Source organism: Aquarana catesbeiana, linkage group LG06, assembly GCF_042186555.1.
Source record: "Aquarana catesbeiana isolate 2022-GZ linkage group LG06, ASM4218655v1, whole genome shotgun sequence".
NCBI classification, from domain to species: domain Eukaryota; kingdom Metazoa; phylum Chordata; class Amphibia; order Anura; family Ranidae; genus Aquarana; species Aquarana catesbeiana.
Genome location: NC_133329.1, coordinates 29,481,252 through 29,501,254, shown reverse-complemented (window position 1 = coordinate 29,501,254; position 20,003 = coordinate 29,481,252). Strand labels below are relative to the sequence as shown.

General features: G+C 45.4%; 1 protein-coding gene across 1 annotated transcript in view; it reads right to left on the bottom strand.

Moving 5' to 3' along the window:
* Positions 1 to 1,983: 1,983 nt before the first annotated feature.
* LOC141147924 (serine protease 27-like) overlaps positions 1,984 to 20,003 on the bottom strand; it is a 49,488-nt gene continuing 31,468 nt past the window's right edge. Inside the window, exons 4-6 of the mRNA XM_073635082.1 lie at positions 13,728 to 13,999; positions 5,301 to 5,470; positions 1,984 to 2,409 (exon numbers count right to left, since the gene is read on the bottom strand). Of these exons, the coding sequence (XP_073491183.1) occupies positions 1,984 to 2,409; positions 5,301 to 5,470; positions 13,728 to 13,999 (868 nt within the window). The remainder of the gene's footprint in view (positions 2,410 to 5,300; positions 5,471 to 13,727; positions 14,000 to 20,003) is intronic.

The following is a 20,003-nucleotide window of genomic DNA, read 5'->3' as shown; positions in this document are numbered from 1 at the left end:
CGGAAGTCTTCCTGTTTAGAAAGAAAGAAACATAGATAACGTTGTTTATATAGCCCCAGTTTCTTGGGAATAGTAGTCATTGGTTATGGGTTGAATTGGGTAAGAGAACAGGAATGAAGAATGGAGGATATAAAGGAGAGAAGTAGAGAGTTGAGAGGGGAAAAAAAAAGTAGAGGAGGGGAAGAAAGAAGGGAAGAGACAAGAGAGAAAAGGGGAAGAAGGCAACAGGAAGGAGTCAGAGAAGGAGGAATAAAGCAAGAGGGGAAAAAAGAAAAGGAAACACAAGGGAAGAAGGGCGGGAGGGGGAGGGGTTAGAGGAGGAGAGTAGGGAAGACGAGAGAGTAGAAGTGAACTGTGTCGAGAGAGGGGAGGAGGAAAGAGCAAAGAAGTGAGAGGAGAAGAAGAGAGAAAAAGGGAGGATAGAATGGAACTTAGACCAAATATCCCTCAACCCATCTGGAATGTAACAGAGGGGAGAGAGAGAAGGAAGGAAGGGGAGGGGAAGAGAGAAGGGAAAGACAGGAGAGAAGAAGAAACAAAGCAAAGGGGAGAGGGCAGAGAAAGATAAAAGCAAGAGGATAAGAAGGGAGAGAGAAGGAAGTATGAGAAAAGAAAACGTTTTGTTTTACCCCTTGAGGTATGGTTCGATGTTTGGGGGTTTCTATGAGGTTGTTCTTGTTTAATGTGTGTAATTGATTATATAAAAGTCTAAAATAAAGATTATATTAAAAAAAAAGAGGAAAGAAGAGAGGAGGAAAGAAGGTAAGTTAAAGGAGGAGAGAGGATAGACAATAGGAGGAAGCAGGAGAGAAGTGAAGGTAGGAGAAGAGGAAGGAAGATAGGAGAAGTGAAAAGAGGAGAGAAGGCGAGAGAGAAAAGACCAGAGAGGAGATGAAAATTCAGAGAGAAGAGAGAGAAGTGGAGAAAGAGAAGAGAGAAGGAAAGAGAGAGGGGAAGGGGCGTGAGGGGAAAGAGAGGAGAAGACAGGGGGGAGAGAGAGAAGATGGGAGAGAAGACAGAAGAAAGAGGAGAGGAAGATGGAGGAAAGATATGAGGGAATAAGAGAGTAGACTGGAGAGAGTACAAGGGACAGAAGAGAAAAGTCGTGTGGGGAAGACGATTGGGGAAGGAGTGTGTCAGGAGAGGAAAGAGGAGACAGAAGAGAGCAGAATAGAGAGAATATGAGAGAGAAAGTTGAAAAGAAAGAAGGAGAGAAATGAGGGGTGGAAAAGAGAGAGGAGATGGGTGAGAGAAGAGGGGAGGGAAAATATAGGAGGGGAGAAGAGAAAGGAAGAGAGGAGTGAGTGTGTAATAGAACAATCATCCAAAAACAGCTTTAGAGAGGATGGGGTAGCACCATGAGTCAACCGGGGCTCTGTTTCTTTTTACAATGCTCGTATGCCCTGTACACACAGTCAGACATTGATCGGACATTCCGACAACAAAATCCATGGATGTTGGCTCAAACTTGTCTTGCATACACACGGTCACACAAAGTTATCGGAAAATCCGATCATTCTGAACGCGGTGACGTAAAACACGTACGTCGGGACTATAAACGGGGCAGTAGCCAATAGCTTTCATCTCTTAATTTATTCTGAGCATGCGTGGCACTTTGTGCGTCGGATTTGTGTACACACGATCGGAATTTCCGACAACGGATTTTGTTGTCGAAAAATTTTATAGCCTACTCTCAAACTTTGTGTGTCGGAAATTCCGATGGAAAATGTGTGATGGAGCCCACACACGGTCGGAATTTCCGACAACAAGGTCCTCTCACACATTTTCCATTGGAAAATCCGACCGTGTGTACGGGGCATAAGTCTAACACAATCCCCTTTCAGGCACACCAGGCCATGAAATGCCTTTATAAACATGTATGTACCCAAATTGAAGTTTATTGCACTCTGCCTGTTTAACTTCCAAAGCCCGTGGTTTGGAGTTCAGAAGAGCTAATTAGCGACGACAGATACAGCTGGTCCTTTAATTAAAAGCACAAACATATAACGTGCAGAAAAGAACTGTTGCCCATGTAATCAGGAAGACTTGTGGGACAGGTGTAGCTTGGCTATTTTCTATATAGTCTGTGTTGTCTATTTTGGTGACTGTGTTGGCTGTGGTGGCTTCATTGGCTTTGGTAACTGTGTTGGCTGTGGTGACTGTGATTGTGGTGGTTTTGGTAAGGTTCACCCCGTTTGTCCAGGAAGCTGTGGTGGAATTGGCGAAGGTGACAAACACCATGTTCTCCTGAGTCTCTGGAGCATTCAGCTTAATCCAATCCTCATAGGATGTCAGCCGGGTGTATACCCCAGGACGGTTTGGCTTTCCACAACCATCGCCCCAACTCACCAGCCCGGCCAAGAACCATTGTCCACCCTGGGAGCAGACCAGAGGTCCCCCAGAGTCTCCCTGGAAAAAGGAAAAAAAAAACAATAGGTTGGTCAAGTTTCTAGACAGGGGCAGATTTGGGTTGACTATATTTGTTAAAATAAATAATCCTCAAAATGTTTTAAAGTGTATGTCAATGCAAAACAAAAATTAAAACATATTCACTTCTTCTCCGAAATACATAGATGTTTCCCCTTGTTTCTCTCTATAACATGATATCCCAAGCAGTGTTGTCAGCCCTGTGCAGTTCTCTTCTGCCGAACTGGAGACCTCCTGAAAACAACTAGATCTCCCATAAAAGCAGCACATAGTACACACATAAACACTTGTTAGGCACACATTTAACCCCTTGATCACCCTAGATGTTATACCTTTCCTGCCCAGTGTCATTAGTACAGTGACAGTGTATTTTTTTTTAGCACCGATCACTATATTAGTGTCACTGGTGATGTCTGTTAATGAGTCCCCCCCCCCGTGTCAGTTTGCAGTATCGCAGTTCTAAGTCGCTGATCACCACCATTACTAATATAAAAAAAAATACAGTATATATACCATAGTTTGTAAATACTATAACTTCCACACAAACCAATCAATATTCACTTATTGGGATTTTTTTTTTACCAAAGATATGTAGCAAAATATATTTTGGCCAACATTTATAAAGAGATTTGATTATTTTTTTATTGTTTATATTGGATGTGTTTTAGGCTCGATTCACATCTATGCATGTTGCTTTTGAGCGTTTCTGGAGTTTTTTTTGTAATGCTTGCCACGTTTTTGAGCAGCATTTTTACAGCGTTTTTGCGGCGTTTTGTGGTTTGTTTTTTTTTACAGTTTTTTTTAGACTGTATACAGTCTAAAAAAAAACAGAAAAAAAAAAAAGCCAAAAACGCATCAAAAACGCTGCAAAAACGCTGCACTTGCGTTTTTGATGCTGGTCCATTGAATTCTATTACATGCAAAACGCTGCATTTTGCATGAAAAAAAGTCCCCGACCCTTTCCAAAAACGCAGAGGTACAAAAAGGCATTGATGTGAACATGTTCCATAGGGACCCATGTTAAAAAAATTCCCATGCATTTCTGCAAAATGCAAAATGCATCAAAAAACGCGCTAGTGTGAATGGAGCCTAATAGCAGAAAGTAAAAAATATCGTTTTTTTTTTCAAAATTGTCGGTCTTTTTTTCATTCATATAATAAAAAAATAAAGAGACGCAGAGGTAATCGAATACCACCAAAAAAAGCTCCTATTTGTGTGAAAAAAAATTATATCAATTTTATTTGGGTACAACGTCGCACGATCTCGCAATTTTCAGTTAAAGTAGAGCAGTGCCACATAGCAAAAAATGGCCTGGTCATGAAGGGGGGGGGGGGGTAAAACCTTCCAGAGCTGAAGTGGTTAATGTAAGCCTGTCATGACTAACCTCCTTCTGCTAGCTGCCTGGCTGTACATGATTTCAGTACTTCTAGGTCAATGCCCTGCAACAAGCATGTCAATGAGCAGTCAAATCCCCGTGTCTCTGTCAGTGACCGGTAGGGATGAGCTCAAGGTTTGGTCTGAATAGAAGAAGAACTTTGGCGTTCTTTCAAACCCCAGACTTGCTGCTCATTCAGAGGTAGCTGAATGTCACATATAGTAGCTGTATTTCTATTGCCGCTAAGGAAGCCGCAGGTGCATCCATAGCAACCAGTGTTGTCACCCTGCCCTATTCATTTGCTGGCTGGGCAGTGCTGGAACAAGGTCATCCAGTGCCCAGGGCAAAGATGCCAAACTGCCCAGCCTTCTAACAGAATGAAGGTTCTCTCAACCCTACAGTAAACCATTGTGCCCAGGGCAGCCGCCCTTCCCGCCCACCCCTTGTCCCGGCCCTGTGGCTGGGAATCCTTGACAAGGGGCAAATAATATAGCCACATGGCCATATCTGGGTAACAACATTGACCAAATATAGTTGTAGCCAATAGTTGTAGTTGTAGCCAAAACAGAGCTCAGACTTGGGGTGGGGGGTGGGGGGTGGGGGGGTTTAGCAGCACAAAAAGCCAATTTCATGTGCTAACAAGAAGCATGCTGATAGGACGAGAGAGAAGAGTGAAAGAGAGATGAGCTGATCAATGTGCTGCTTCTCTTTTCATTGGCTGGGGGTGGGTCCAGGGGAGCAGGAGCTACACGCTTGTCCAAATGATTTGGTGGAGGGGGGATTATGGTGTCGGGTTGTTTTTCAGGGGTTGGGTTTGGCCCCTTATTTCCAGTGAAGGGAACTCTTAAGGCGTCAGCATACCAAGACATTTTGGACAATTTCATGCTCCCAACTTTGTGGGAACAGTTTGGGGACGGCCCCTTCCTGTTCCAACATGACTGCCCACCAGTGCACAAAGCAAGGTCCATAAAGACATGGATGAGCGAGTTTTGGGTGGAAGAACTTGACAGTCCTGACCTCAACTCGATAGAACACCTTTGGGGTGAATAAGAGTGGAGACTGCGAGCCAAGCCTTCTCGTCCAACATCAGTGCCTGACCTCACAAATGTGCTTCTGGAAGAATGGTAAAACATTCCCATAGACACACTCCTAAATCTTGTGGATGGCCTTCTCAGAAGAGTTGAAGCTGTTATAGCTGCAAAGGGTGGGCCAACCCAATATTGAACCCTACGGACTAAGAGTGGGATGCCATTAAAGTTCATGTGCGTGTAAAGGCAGGTGTCCCAATACTTTTGACAATATAGTGTATGTGCAGTGATCTCTGCCACCCATGGGTGGTAAGAGGTTGAGTTTACACCAGTTGTATTTTCCAATACATAAAATTAATAATACAAGAGAGCATTAAATACAAAGCTGAATACATGTAGGGTGACTCTTGCCACCCCCATAATTTAGCTCTGTACAATATCTCACAATACTATTTCACTCTGTGACTTACCTGACAGGAGTCCGTCCCACCGGCTTTATACCCGGCACAGATCATATCACTCAGGATTATGGGAACAGAACTGCTCACATCGGAATTGATATGGTAGAGCGAGTCGCAGGTCTGTGTGTCCATCAGCGGGATCTGGGCTTCCTGTAGAGTCTGGGGCCTCGGGAGACTCTCTGTAAATAAATATCAGTTCAAATGATCTGTCCAGCCAACTGAACCATTTATTAATACAATCGCCATTTATACATTCTGAGACCAGCTAGGACTGTTTTTTTTTTTTTTGTTTTGTGCCGCTGTAATAGAAGGAGTGGCTGGAAGGGAGGGTTAACTGGAAAGGTAGGTTACACAAAGAGTGACTGGACATGGGTCAAACACCCCCCTGTTCTGATCGCAGCAGAACTCCCAAAAAGAGGGAAAGTTCTAACCCGAACGGTGGACCCTATCGAAGTCTATGGGAGCCAAGCAGGAAAAATCAAAAGTGCCCATTTTGAAGGCTTATATGCAAGTAATTGGCCATAAAAGGGGTATGGGGGGTCTGGGTACTGCCCTTGGGGCGGGGGATATGCATAAATGCAAACATTTTTAAAAAAAATTATTGTTTTTTTCAGGAGCAGTGATTTAATGACGCTAAAAGTGCAACAATAAAAATGTAATATTCCTTTAAATATAGTGCCTGGGGGGTCCCCTTAGTCTGCCTGTAAAGTGGCGCATCTGTAGCATGCATATAACCTGCTGCAGCAAAAATTAAATTTCTAAAGAAAAAAAAAAAAATAGCCGGCACCCGGCTATTGAAAAAATAAAGAAAAAAATTGAGTGGGGTCCCCCCCCCAGTCAATACCAGGCCCTTTGGGTCTGGTATAGATTTGGAGGGGAACCCTACACCAAAATTCGAAGAAAAAAAAAAACTAGGGTCCCCCCAAAATCCATACCAGACCCTTACCCGAGTATACAGTCAAAAACTTCTCCTGTTTTTATTACTTTTTGTACACTTTTTTGGTGAATGTCTAGGGGTACTCTGTACCCCATACTCATTCACATGGGGCAGGGCAAGATCAGTTTCCAATAAGCCCCCCACCCGCAGACCCCCACAACCACCGGCCAGGGCTGTGGGGATGAGGCCCTTATCCCCATCAAGATGGGGACAAGGTGCTTTTGGGTGTGGGGGGCAGAACAGCCGTGCCCCAAAGCACCCACCCCCCCACCCATGTTGAGGGCATATGGCCTGGTATGGTTCAGATGGGGGGCAGGGGGGGGCACTTGCTCGTCCCCCCCTTTCCTGACCTGCCAGGCTGCTTGCCCAGGTAAGGGTTTGGTATGGATTTTTTTTTATTGTTCAGCTGTCAGCAGGGAAACCCATTGACGGTTGATGACTCATCGGTTGTTAAGGACACCGCTGCAGGCTTCCTGGCCCCGCTCCTTAACAACCAGCTTACACTGTGCCCTGATTGGGCAAAGCTTTGCCCAATCAGGGCACAGAATGCACTGTGCAGCGCTCAGTGCATTGCAGCGTGTTTGTCTGGGTAAAAAACACCCTGCAAATTCGGGTGTTCGGCGAACGGCTGAATAGGCAAATGTTCAGCGGGAACTCAGGAACTCATGCTCGGGCTGAACCGCTCACCCAAAGAGACTGAGCACGAATTGCGATTATAACGAATGACCCGAAAAACGAAAAAAAAAAACTAATGGAACTAAAACTAACAAATTTTTCGGCAGTGCAGTCTATATTTAGGTACCTTAACCCATTCCATAGGTGGGTCTTTAAACTGAGTGAGTGGGATGGACTTCTAAATCACGTGACCGATGTGATTGGCTGTCAAAGTGGTCACACGAACAGGGGCCCATCCCACCAGCTCCTACTCATGACTAGAGGCTGAGATCTGTCTATAACAACTCATTCCCTTTGCTGGGATCGCACAGTGAGTATGCTCCAAGCACAGAAACTCCAAACAAAAGATAGAAATATAAAAAAAACAACAAAACAAAAAAAACAAAAAACTGTATATATAATGCAGAGTTCAGGGGTGTGCTACATATAGAGTGCAGAGTTCAGGGGTGTGCTACACATAGAATGCAGAATTCAGGGGTGTGCTGCATATAGAGTGCAGAGTTCAGGGGTGCGCTGCATATAGAGTGCCAAGTTCAGAGGTGCGCTGCATATAGAGTGCAGAGTTCAGGGGTGTGGTACATATAGAGTGCCGAGTTCAGGGGTGCGCTGCATATAGAGTGCAGAGTTCAGGGGTGTGGTACATATAGAGTTCAGGGGTGTGGTACATATAGAGTGCAGAGTTCAGGGGTTTGGTACATATAGAATGCAGAGTTCAGGGGTGCACTGCATATAGAGTACAGAGTTCAGGGGTGTGGTACATATAGAGTGCAGAGTTCAGGGGTGTGGTACATATAGAGTGCAGAGTTCAGGGGTGTGGTACATATAGAGTGCAGAGTTAAGGGGTGTGGTACATATAGAGTACAGAGTTCAGGGGTGTGGTACATATAGAGTGCAGAGTTCAGGGGTGTGGTACATATAGAGTGCAGAGTTAAGGGGTGTGGTACATATAGAGTGCAGAGTTTAAGAGTGTGCTACATATAGAGTACTGAGTTCAGGGGTGCACTACACATAGAGTGCCAAGTTCAGGGGTGCGCTGCATATAGAGTGCCATTTTCAGGTGTGTGCTACAATAGAGTGCCGAGTTCAGGGGTGCGCTACACATAGAGTGCCAAGTTAAGGGGTGCGTTACACATAGAGTGCTGAGTTCACGGGTGTGCTGCATATAGAGGGCCGAGTTCAGGGGTGCGCTACAATAGAGTGCCGAGTTCAGGGGTGCGCTACACATAGAGTGCCAAGTTAAGGGGTGCGTTACACATAGAGTGCTGAGTTCACGGGTGTGCTGCATATAGAGGGCCGAGTTCAGGGGTGCGCTACAATAGAGTGCCGAGTTCAGGGCTGCGTTACACATAGAGTGCTGAGTTCATGGGTGCGCTGCATATAGAGTGCTGAGTTCAGGAGTGCGCTGCATATAGAGTGCCGAGTTCAGGGGTGCGTTACACATAGAGTGCCAAGTTCAGGGATGCGCTGCATATAGAGTGCCGAGTTCAGGGGTGCGCTGCATATAGAGTGCCGAGTTCAGGGGTGCGCTACAATAGAGTGCTGAGTTCAGGGGTGCGCTACACATAGTTACATAGTAGGTGAGGTTGAAAAAAGACACAAGTCCATCAAGTCCAACCTATGTGTGTGATTATGTGTCAGTATTACATTACATATCCCTGTATATTGCGGTCATTCAGGTGATTATCTAATAGTTTCTTGAAGCTATCAATGCTCCCCGCTGAGACCACCGCCTGTGGAAGGGAATTCCACATCCTTGCCGCTCTTACAGTAAAGAACCCTCTACGTAGTTTAAGGTTAAACCTCTTTTCTTCTAATTGTAATGAGTGGCCACGAGTCTTATTAAACTCTCTTCTGCGAAAAAGTTTTATCCCTATTGTGGGGTCACCAGTACAGTATTTGTAAATTGAAATCATATCCCCTCTCAAGCGTCTCTTCTCCAGAGAGAATAAGTTCAGTGCTCGCAACCTTTCCTCATAACTAAGATCCTCCAGACCCTTTATTAGCTTTGTTGCCCTTCTTTGTACTCGCTCCATTTCCAGTACGTCCCTCCTGAGGACTGGTGCCCAGAACTGGACAGCATACTCCAGGTGCGGGCGGACCAGAGTCTTGTAGAGCGGGAGAATTATCGTTTTATCTCTGCAGTTGATCCCCCTTTTAATGCATGCCAATATTCTGTTTGCTTTATTAGCAGCAGCTTGGCATTGCATGCCGTTGCTGAGCCTATCATCCACTAGGACCCCCAAGTCCTTTTCCATCCTAGATTCCCCCAGAGGTTCTCCCCCCAGTGTATAGATTGCATTCATATTTTTGGCACCCAAATGCATTATTTTCCATTTTTCTACATTGAACCTCATTTGCCATGTAGTCGCCCACCCCATTAATTTGTTCAGGTCTTTTTGCAAGATTTCCACATCCTGCGGAGAAGTTATTGCCCTGCTTAGCTTAGTATCGTCTGCAAATACAGAGATGGAACTGTTTATCCCATCCTCCAGGTCATTTATGAACAAATTAAATAGGATTGGTCCCAGCACAGAACCCTGGGGAACCCCACTACCCACCCCTGACCATTCTGAGTACTCCCCATTTATCACCACCCTCTGAACACGCCCTTGTAGCCAGTTTTCAATCCATGTACTCACCCTATGGTCCATGCCAACAGACCTTATTTTGTACAGTAAACGTTTATGGGGAACTGTGTCAAATGCTTTTGCAAAATCCAGATACACCACGTCTACGGGCCTTCCTTTATCTAGATGGCAACTCACCTCCTCATAGAAGGTTAATAGATTGGTTTGGCAAGAACGATTCTTCATGAATCCATGCTGATTACTGCTAATGATATCATTCTTATTACTAAAATCTTGTATATAGTCCCTTATCATCCCCTCCAAGAGTTTACATACTATTGATGTTAGGCTAACTGGTCTGTAATTCCCAGGGATGTTTTTTGGGCCCTTTTTAAATATTGGTGCTACATTGGCTTTTCTCCAATCAGCTGGTACCATTCCAGTCAATAGACTGTCTGTAAAAATTAGGAACAACGGTCTGGCAATCACCTGACTGAGTTCCCTAAGTACCCTCGGATGCAAGCCATCTGGTCCCGGTGATTTATTAATGTTAAGTTTCTCAAGTCTAATTTTAATTCCGTCCTCTGTTAACCATGTAGGTGCTTCCTGTGTTGTGTCATGAGGATAAACACTGCAGTTTTGGTTACTGAAGCCCCCCGATTCACTCGTGAAGACTGAGGAGAAGAATAAATTCAATACCTCTGCCATCTCCCCATCCTTTGTAACCAGATGTCCTTCCTCATTCTTTATGGGGCCAATATGGTCTGTCCTCCCTTTTTTACTGTTTACATACTTAAAGAATTTCTTGGGATTTTTTTTGCTCTCCTCCGCTATGTGTCTTTCATGTTCCATCTTAGCCATCCTAATTGCACCCTTACATTTCTTATTGCATTCTTTATAAATTCTGAATGCTGTGGATGATCCCTCAACCTTGTATTTTTTGAAGGCCTTCTCCTTTGCTTTTATATGCATTTTTACATTGGAGTTAAGCCATCCAGGATGTTTGTTCGCTCTTTTAAATTTATTACCCAATGGGATACATTGGCTAATGCCCTTATTTAATATGCTCTTAAAGCAAACCCATCTCTCCTCTGTATTCTTTGTTCCTAATATTTTGTCCCAATTTATGCCTTTTAGCAAGGTTTGTAGTTTAGGGAAGTTGGCTCTTTTGAAATTCAGTGTCTTTGTGTTCCCTTCATGTCTCCTATTTGTGTGATTTATACTGAAACTAATTGACCTGTGATCGCTGTTACCTAAATTGCCCCGTATTTCCACATCTGTTATCAGGTCTGTATTGTTGGTAATCAGTAGATCTAGTAATGTTTTATTTCTAGTTGGTGCGTCTACCATCTGACCCATAAAATTGTCCTGCAAGACATTAAGGAACTGGCGAGCCTTAAATGAATGCGCGGTTCCCTCCGCCCAGTCTATGTCTGGATAATTAAAATCCCCCATTATGATAACACTTCCCATCCTTGCTGCTAATCCAATTTGTGATAGGAGATCCGTCTCCACTTCCTCCCTCAGGTTAGGGGGCCTATAGCATACTCCCAGTATTATTTTCCCCTTAGCTTCATCCCTTTGGAGCTCTACCCATAAAGATTCCACCTCCTCCCTAGCCCCCTCAGTGATGTCATCTCTCACATTCACTTGTACATTATTCTTGATATATAGGCATACCCCTCCCCCTTTTTTACCCTCTCTATCCTTGCGGTATAGGGTATACCCTTGAATGTTTGCCAGCCAATCATGAGAGCTGTTGAACCAGGTCTCTGAAATTCCCACAAAATCCAAATCCTCCTCGTACAACAGTATCTCTAGTTCACCCATCTTGTCCGCCAGGCTCCTGGCATTGGTGAACATGCCACATAGTTTAGACCGGTCGCATATTGTCCTCGTATTGGGTGTTTCAAGATTGCAACTTGGACTTGCTACTATACTCACCTTGTGTTTTTGTGCTTTGGTTAACCTACCACTAATGCCCCCAATACTACCCTCTGGAATATCTTCCGCGCTGGCTATCACTGTCTCTGGACCCTCCCCCCCATCGCCTAGTTTAAAAACCCCTCTAACTTTTTGGCCATCTTCATTCCCAGCAGATCTGCACCCTCCTCATTTAGGTGCAGTCCGTCCCTTCTATAGTACCGGTTACCGACTGAGAAGTCGGCCCAGTCCTCCAGGAACCCAAACCCCTCCTTACTACACCAGCTCTTCAGCCACTTGTTTACTTCCCTAATCTCCCTCTGCCTCTCTGGTGTGGCTCGATGTACCGGTAGTATTCCTGAGAACACTACCTTGGAGGTCCTTTTCCTCAATTTAGCTCCTAAGTCCCTAAAATCGTTCTTTAGGACACTCCATCTGCCTCTGACTTTGTCATTGGTGCCAACGTGCACCATGACAGCCGGGTCTTCCCCAGCCCCTCCCAGTAATCTGTCCACAAGATCCGTGATGTGCCGAACCCAAGCGCCCGGTAGACAACATACTGTTCGGCGCTTCAGGTCTTGGTTACAGATTGCCCTCTCTGTCCTTCTAAGAATTGAGTCCCCTACCACCAGAATCTGTCTTTCCTTTCCCTTTGCTGCCCCCCCACTCTCACTGGAGGAGTTCTTCCCCCGGCAGCTAGGAGAGTCCCTCATCTCCAGCAGTGCTGGTCCCTGACTGGTTACACCAATGTCACTCAATGGAGTGTACTTATTGGGATGCTCCAGTCCTGGATCGGCCTCCCTGGCACTTCCCCCTCTACCCCTCCTGACTGTCACCCATCTACTCTTTGCTAGTGCCTGCACCTCTTTGTCTCCACCCGCCTCTGTGCTGGCCCCTGCCGGCACCTGCCGTGTACGTTCCTGGCTCACCTTTAGTATGGAGGGACTTCTCAGTGCTGACAGTTGCTTCCCCAGATTCAGAACCTGGGCTTCCAGGGAAACAATGTGCTTACATTTTACACAGCAGTATTCGCCCTCGATCGGATGATCAAGGAACACATAGAGTACCAAGTTCAGGGGTGCGTTACACATAGAGTGCTGAGTTCATGGGTGCGCTGCATATAGAGGGCCGAGTTCAGGGGTGCGCTACAATAGAGTGCCGAGTTCAGGGGTGCGCTACAATAGAGTGCCGAGTTCAGGGGTGCGCTACACATAGAGTGTCAAGTTCAGGGGTGCGTTACACATAGAGTGCTGAGTTCAGGAGTGCGCTGCATATAGAGTGCCGAGTTCAGGGGTGCGCTACACACAGAGTGCAAAGATCAGGAGTGCGCTACACACAGAGTGCAGAGATCAGGAGTGCGCTACACACAGAGTGCAGAGATCAGGAGTGCGCTACACACAGAGTGCAGAGATCAGGAGTGCGCTACACACAGAGTGCAGAGATCAGGAGTGCGCTACACATAGAATGCAGAGATCAGGAGTGCGCTACACACAGAGTGCAGAGATCAGAAGTGCGCTACACACAGAGTGCAGAGATCAGGAGTGCGCTACACACAGAGTGCAGAGATCAGGAGTGCGCTACACACAGAGTTCAGAGATCAGGAGTGCGCTACACATAGAGTGCAGAGATCAGGAGTGCGCTACACACAGAGTGCAGAGATCAGGAGTGCGCTACACACAGAGTGCAGAGATCAGGAGTGCGCTACACACAGAGTGCAGAGTTCAGGGGTGCGCTACATATAGAGTGCAAAGATCAGGAGTCCGCTACATATAGAGTGCAGAGATCAGGGGTGCGCTACACATAGAGTGCAGAGATCAGGAGTGCGCTACACACAGAGTGCAGAGATCAGGAGTGCGCTACACATAGAGTGCAGAGTACAGCTTTCTTCCACAACTGCTCACCTCTGCATCCCCCATCCACATCTGACTTTCACCCCTCTTCAGCTCTGACCTCTGCATGCAAACTTCCCTCCTTCTTAAAAGCTCCACCATCGTCCATATGTCTTATTTTTGTTGCTGTATTAATCTGAAGCACCCAGCCGGCTTTAGTACCCCCCTGTAGGTGGCACCTCCTCCCTCGCTTGGAGTTCATCTAGTGGGGGTGTCAGCATCCACAAAGGAACCCGTGCACTTGCGTCTCCCTTGATCCCATCCTGCACTCTGCAGATCTGTTGGAGACAAGCTATCACAGTGGTCAACACAGAAGCCGGACTTCTGTGTTTACAAGTGATAGTGGTGAGCAAGATGCAGGAGGCCAGAGGTAGCGGAACTGAGTTCCACCAAGTTCCAGCTGAAAAAAAATCCCTGTATGTAACAACGAAAATTTAGAACCTACCTCCAGATCTGATGTTGCCCCAGCCAGTGACCCAGCAGTTCAGGCCCATCGGGAAGTCCACATCGGCAGTTGGAAGACACACTGGTAGGATGAACGCGGTATAGTTGACCGGAGTCTCCAGCTCTATGAGGCTGATGTCCCCCAACGAGCCCACATTTGTATAATTGGGATTTTTTACAATGGTTTTGACCCTAACAGAAATCTCATGTGAATTTGGATTGGAAAGTTGATAGGAGCCCAGGTGGACGGTGAGTGTGGAGGTCGTCACAGTACTGTAATGATAAAAAAACAACAAAAATAAAAAGGAAAAACAATGTAATCAACATTTATAGTAGTATAAGTACTCCAAGCATGAAAGACATAAAATACACTATATTTCCAAAAGTATTGGGACGCCTGCCTTTACACGCACATGAACTTGAATGGCATCCCAGTCTTAAGGCCCGTACACACCATACGAAAATTGAAATTAAAATTTCGTTCGACGAACGACCTGACGATTTTCAGATCATTAGTATGGTGCTTTCGACATCTGAAGCTGGATGTGCAGACTATACAATTTTTGCTGTACGTAAACTCAACATCCGATTTCCGTTTAATTAGTACGGTTTTCCTGCGAATCGTAAGAGCAAGTCTACGCATGCCCATAAATAAAAGAATACATACAAAACTATTCAACGCATGACGTCACTTCTGATGTTTTATTCTGTCGTACGAGATTTTTCGTATTGGTGAGTAAGCTTTTCACTTTCAACATGAGACTAGCATGCCACAAATAAACGGATGAACTGTGGTCCACAAATCTGATCGTGTGTACGAGGTATTAGTCCGTAGGGTTCAATATTGAGGGACGCCTGCCTTTACACACACATGAACTTTAATGACATCCCAGTCTTAGTCTGTAGGGTTCAATATTGAGTTGGCTCCGCCCTTTGCAGCTATAACAGCTTCAACTCTTCTGGGAAGACCATCCACAAGGTTTAGGAGTGTGTCTATGGGAATGTTTGACCATTCTTCCAGAAGCGCATTTGTGAGGTCAGGCACTGATGTTGGACGAGAAGGTCTGGCTTGCAGTCTCCGCTCTAATTCATCCCAAAGGTGTTCTATCGAGTTAAGGTCAGGACTCTGTGCAGGCCAGTCAAGTTCCTCCACCCCAAACTCGCTCATCCATGTCTTTATGGACCTCGCTTTGTGCACTGGTGCAAAACATTTGATGGAGGGGGGATTATGGTGTGGGGTTTGTCTTTCAGGGGTTGGGCTTGGCCCCTTAGTTCCAGTGAAGGGAACTCTTAAGGCGTCAGCATACCAAGACATTTAGGACAATTTCATGCTCCCAACTCTGTGGGAACAGTTTTGGGATGGCCCCTTCCTGTTCCAACATGACTGCCCACCAGTGCACAAAGCAAGATCCATAAAGACATGGATGTGCGAGTTTGGGGTGGAGGAACTTGACTGGCCTGCACAGAGTCCTGAACTCAACCCCATAGAACCCATTTGGAATGAAATAGAGTGGAGACTGCGAGCCAGGCCTGACCTCAACCTCGCCCTGACCTCACAAATGCACTTCTGGAAGAATGGTCAAACATTCCCATAGACACCCTCCTAAACCTTGTGGACGGCCTTCCCATAAGAGATGAAGCTTTTATAGCTGCAAAGGGTGGGCCAACTCAATATTGAACCCTACGGACTTAAGCCTCGTACACTCGATCGGATTGTTGGCAGGGAATTGTGTGATGACAGACTGTTGGTCTAAAATCCGACCGTTAGTACGCTCCTTTTGACAATTGCTGTCCAACTTTCCGCCAACAAATGTTGGATGGCAGGCTAGTAAATTTTCGTCAGGCAACGGTCTGTGGTCAGATTTTCCTATCGTGTGTACACAAGTCCGTCACACAAAAGTCGAAAGTACAAACACGCATTGCTCGGAATCGACGCTCATAAAACACTCCATTAGCAGAAGGTGCCCAAAGGGTGGAGCCCAAGAGCTGAAAATGTAGTACGTCACTACGTTCGTGTTTGTTGGCCGACAATTGTGGACCGTTTGTATGCAAGACAAGATCCCGGCACACGCCCTTCGGACAAAAGTCTGACGCTTTGTTGGCCAACAATCTGATCGTGTGTACGAGGCTTAAGACTGGGATTTCCATTACATTTCGTGTGTGTGTAAAGGCAGGTGTCCCAATACTTTTGGTATTATAGTGTGCATATATATCTATATATATATATATATATATATATATATATATATATCTATATCTATCTATCGATAGATAGATAGATAGATAGATAGATAAATAGATATATTAGGGATGAGTCGAACACCCCCCCCCGGTTCGGTTCGCACCAGAACCTGCGAACGGACCGAAAGTTCGCACGAACGTTAGAACCCCATTGACGTCTATGGGACTCGAACGTTAGAAATCAAAAGTGCTCATTTTAAAGGCTAATTTGCATGGTATTGTCCTAAAAAGGGTTTGGGGACCCGGGTCCTACCCCAGGGGACATGTATCAATGCAAAAAAAACTTTTAAAAACGGCCGTTTTTTCGGGAGCAGTGATTTTAATGATGCTTAAAGTAAAAAAAAAAAAAGATAAATATTCCTTTAAATATCGTACCTGGGGGGTGTCTATAGTATGCCTGTAAAGTGACGCGTGTTTCCCATGTTTAGAACAGTCCCTGCACCAAATGTCATTTTTAAAGGAAAAAATCTCATTTAAAACTGCTTGCGGGTTTAATGTCATGTCGGGTCCTGGCAATATGGATGAAAATCAGTGAGACAAACGGCATGGGTACCCCCCAGTCCATTACCAGGCCCTTTGGGTCTTGTATGGATTTTAAGGGGAACCCCGCACCCAAATTAAAATAAGGAAAGGTGTGGGGCCACCAGGCCCTATATACTCTGAACAGCAGTATACAGGCGGTGCAAACAAGACAGGGACTGTAGGTTTGTTGTTAAGTAGAATCTGTTTGTAATTTTGAACGGGTACATTTTTAACGTGTTTAGCTCCAGCCAAAAAATCTTTTTTAAGCTTTTTGGAAAACATAGGGAAGGGTTATCACCCCTGTGACATTTACATAGTTACATAGTAGGTGAGGTTGAAAAAAGACACAAGTCCATCAAGTCCAACCTATGTGTGTGATTATGTGTCAGTATTACATTACATATCCCTGTATGTTGCGGTCATTCAGGTGATTATCTAATAGTTTCTTGAAGCTATCAATGCTCCCCGCTGAGACCACCGCCTGTGGAAGGGAATTCCACATCCTTGCCGCTCTTACATTAAAGAACCCTCTACGTAGTTTAAGGTTAAACCTCTTTTCTTCTAATTGTAATGAGTGGCCACGAGTCTTATTAAACTCTCTTCTGCGAAAAAGTTTTATCCCTATTGTGGGGTCACCAGTACGGTATTTGTAAATTGAAATCATATCCCCTCTCAAACGTCTCTTCTCCAGAGAGAATAAGTTCAGTGCTCGCAACCTTTCCTCATAGCTAAGATCCTCCAGACCCTTTATTAGCTTTGTTGCCCTTCCATTTCCAGTACATCCCTCCTGAGGACTGGTGCCCAGAACTGGACAGCATACTCCAGGTGCGGCCGGACCAGAGTCTTGTAGAGCGGGAGAATTATCGTTTTATCTCTGGAGTTGATCCCCTTTTAATGCATTCCAATATTCTGTTTGCTTTATTAGCAGCAGCTTGGCATTGCATGCCATTGCTGAACCTATCATCTACTAGGACCCCCAGGTCCTTTTCCATCCTAGATTCCCCCAGAGGTTCTCCCCCCAGTGTATAGATTGCATTCATATTTTTGCCACCCAAATGCATTATTTTACATTTTTCTACATTGAACCTCATTTGCCATGTAGTCGCCCACCCCATTAATTTGTTCAGGTCTTTTTGCAAGATTTCCACATCCTGCGGAGAAGTTATTGCCCTGCTTAGCTTAGTATCGTCTGCAAATACAGAGATGGAACTGTTTATCCCATCCTCCAGATCGTTTATAAACAAATTAAATAGGATTGATCCCAGCACAGAACCCTGGGGAACCCCACTACCCACCCCGACCATTCCGAGTACTCCCCATTTATCACCACCCTCTGAACACGCCCTTGTAGCCAGTTTTCAATCCATGTACTCACCCTATGGTCCATGCCAACGGACCTTATTTTGTACAGTAAACGTTTATGGGGAACTGTGTCAAATGCTTTTGCAAAATCCAGATACACCACGTCTATGGGCCTTCCTTTATCTAGATGGCAACTCACCTCCTCATAGAAGGTTAGTAGATTGGCTTGGCAAGAACGATTATTCATGAATCCATGCTGATTACTGCTAATGATATCGTTCTTATTACTAAAATCTTGTATATAGTCCCTTATCATCCCCTCCAAGAGTTTACATACTATTGATGTTAGGCTAACTGGTCTGTAATTCCCAGGGATGTATTTTGGGCCCTTTTTAAATATCGGTGCTACATTGGCTTTTCTCCAATCAGCTGGTACCATTCCAGTCAATAGACTGTCTGTAAAAATTAGGAACAACGGTCTGGCAATCACCTGACTGAGTTCCCCAAGTACCCTCGGATGCAAGCCATCTGGTCCCGGTGACTTATTAATGTTAAGTTTTTCAAGTCTAATTTTAATTCCGTCCTCTGTTAACCATGTAGGTGCTTCCTGTGTTGTGTCATGAGGATAAACACTGCAGTTTTGGTTACTGAAGCCCCCCGATTCACTCGTGAATACTGAGGAGAAGAATAAATTCAATACCTTTGCCATCTCCCCATCCTTTGTAACCAGATGTCCTTCCTCATTCTTTATGGGGCCAATATGGTCTGTCCTCCCTTTTTTACTGTTTATATACTTAAAGAATTTCTTGGGATTTTTTTGGCTCTCCTCCGCTATGTGTCTTTCTATTTGTTTTGCTGTCTTTCCTCCTCTTTAGAAGATTTCACCTCACTTTTTGTCCCAATAACAAATGTTTTTTGAGAATTTGGGGTTTTTTGTGGAACAAGGATTGGAAAGCATCAGTGGAAAGGAGAAATGTTTTTCCCATAATAACTCTTACAGGAGAGAATTTCCCTTCCTAGGGGTAGATTTCATCTCACTTCCTGTTGTCTCCTTCCATTTGCAAGTAGGAGTCGTTTGTAAGTTAGATGTTTGAAAGTAGGGGCCTGCCCTATATACTCAGCAGAAATTTGGGCCTTAGGTGTTGTTGTGGCCACAACAACGTACTGTAAGCCCTCACAGGGCCCTGCTGTGAAATATTAGATCAAGAATTGTAAATACATGCCCCTGTGGAACAGGGGCAGAAAAACTGGGCCTTTGGTGGTGGTGGTGGTGCTGGTGCCACAACACTGTAAGTCCTCACTCGCTCTTGGTGGGTGCAGAAATGGGCCCTGCTGTGAAATATTAGATCAAGAATTGTAATTACATGCCCCTGTTGAACAGGGGCAGAAAAATTGGGCCTTTGGTGGTGGTGGTGGTGGTGGTGCCACAACACTGCAACCCCTCACAGACACTCTAGTTGGAATGCAGGAACGAGCCCTGCAGCAAAGTATTGCATCAAAAATTGTAATTACACGCCCCTGTTAAACAGGGGCAGAAAAATTGGGCCTTAGGCACTGGTGCTGGTGCCACAACACTGCAACCCCTCACAGACACTCTAGTTGGGCCTTAGGCACTGGTGGTGGCTCCCAGAACCAAAAATTTTCTTACAAGCTATCAGCGTGATGATTGAGGAGGAAGAGGATAATTACTCAGGGATAGTCACTCAGCATCAGCATAGGCAGTCTTTGAAGGGATCTGAGATTTTAAAAAAAATTATTCGGTTACATCAGCATCAGGTGCTTGGTAGCTGGTGGTGATCCAAGACTGATTCATTTTTATGAAGGTCAGTCGATCGACCGAGTCGGTGGACAGACGCACCCTGTGATCGGTTACCACGCCTCCAGCAGCACTTAATGTGCGTTCCGAAAGAACGCTGGATGCAGGACAGGCCAGTAGCTCAATTGCATACTGTGCAAGCTCTGGCCAGTGATCCATCCTCAAGACCCAGTAACTCAGAGGATTTTCGGTGGGAAAGGTGTCCAAGTCTGATCTTGCCCCTAGGTATTCCTGCACCATGTAAAACAGACGCTGGCGATGGTTGCTGGAACCGATCATACCTTGGGGCTGCGGACCAAAAAATTGTCTGAACGCATCGGTCAGACGGCCACCTTCTCCACCGCTCCTTCCTTGACTGACCGAAGCCTCAGCAACACGTTGTCCAGAAACAGGAGT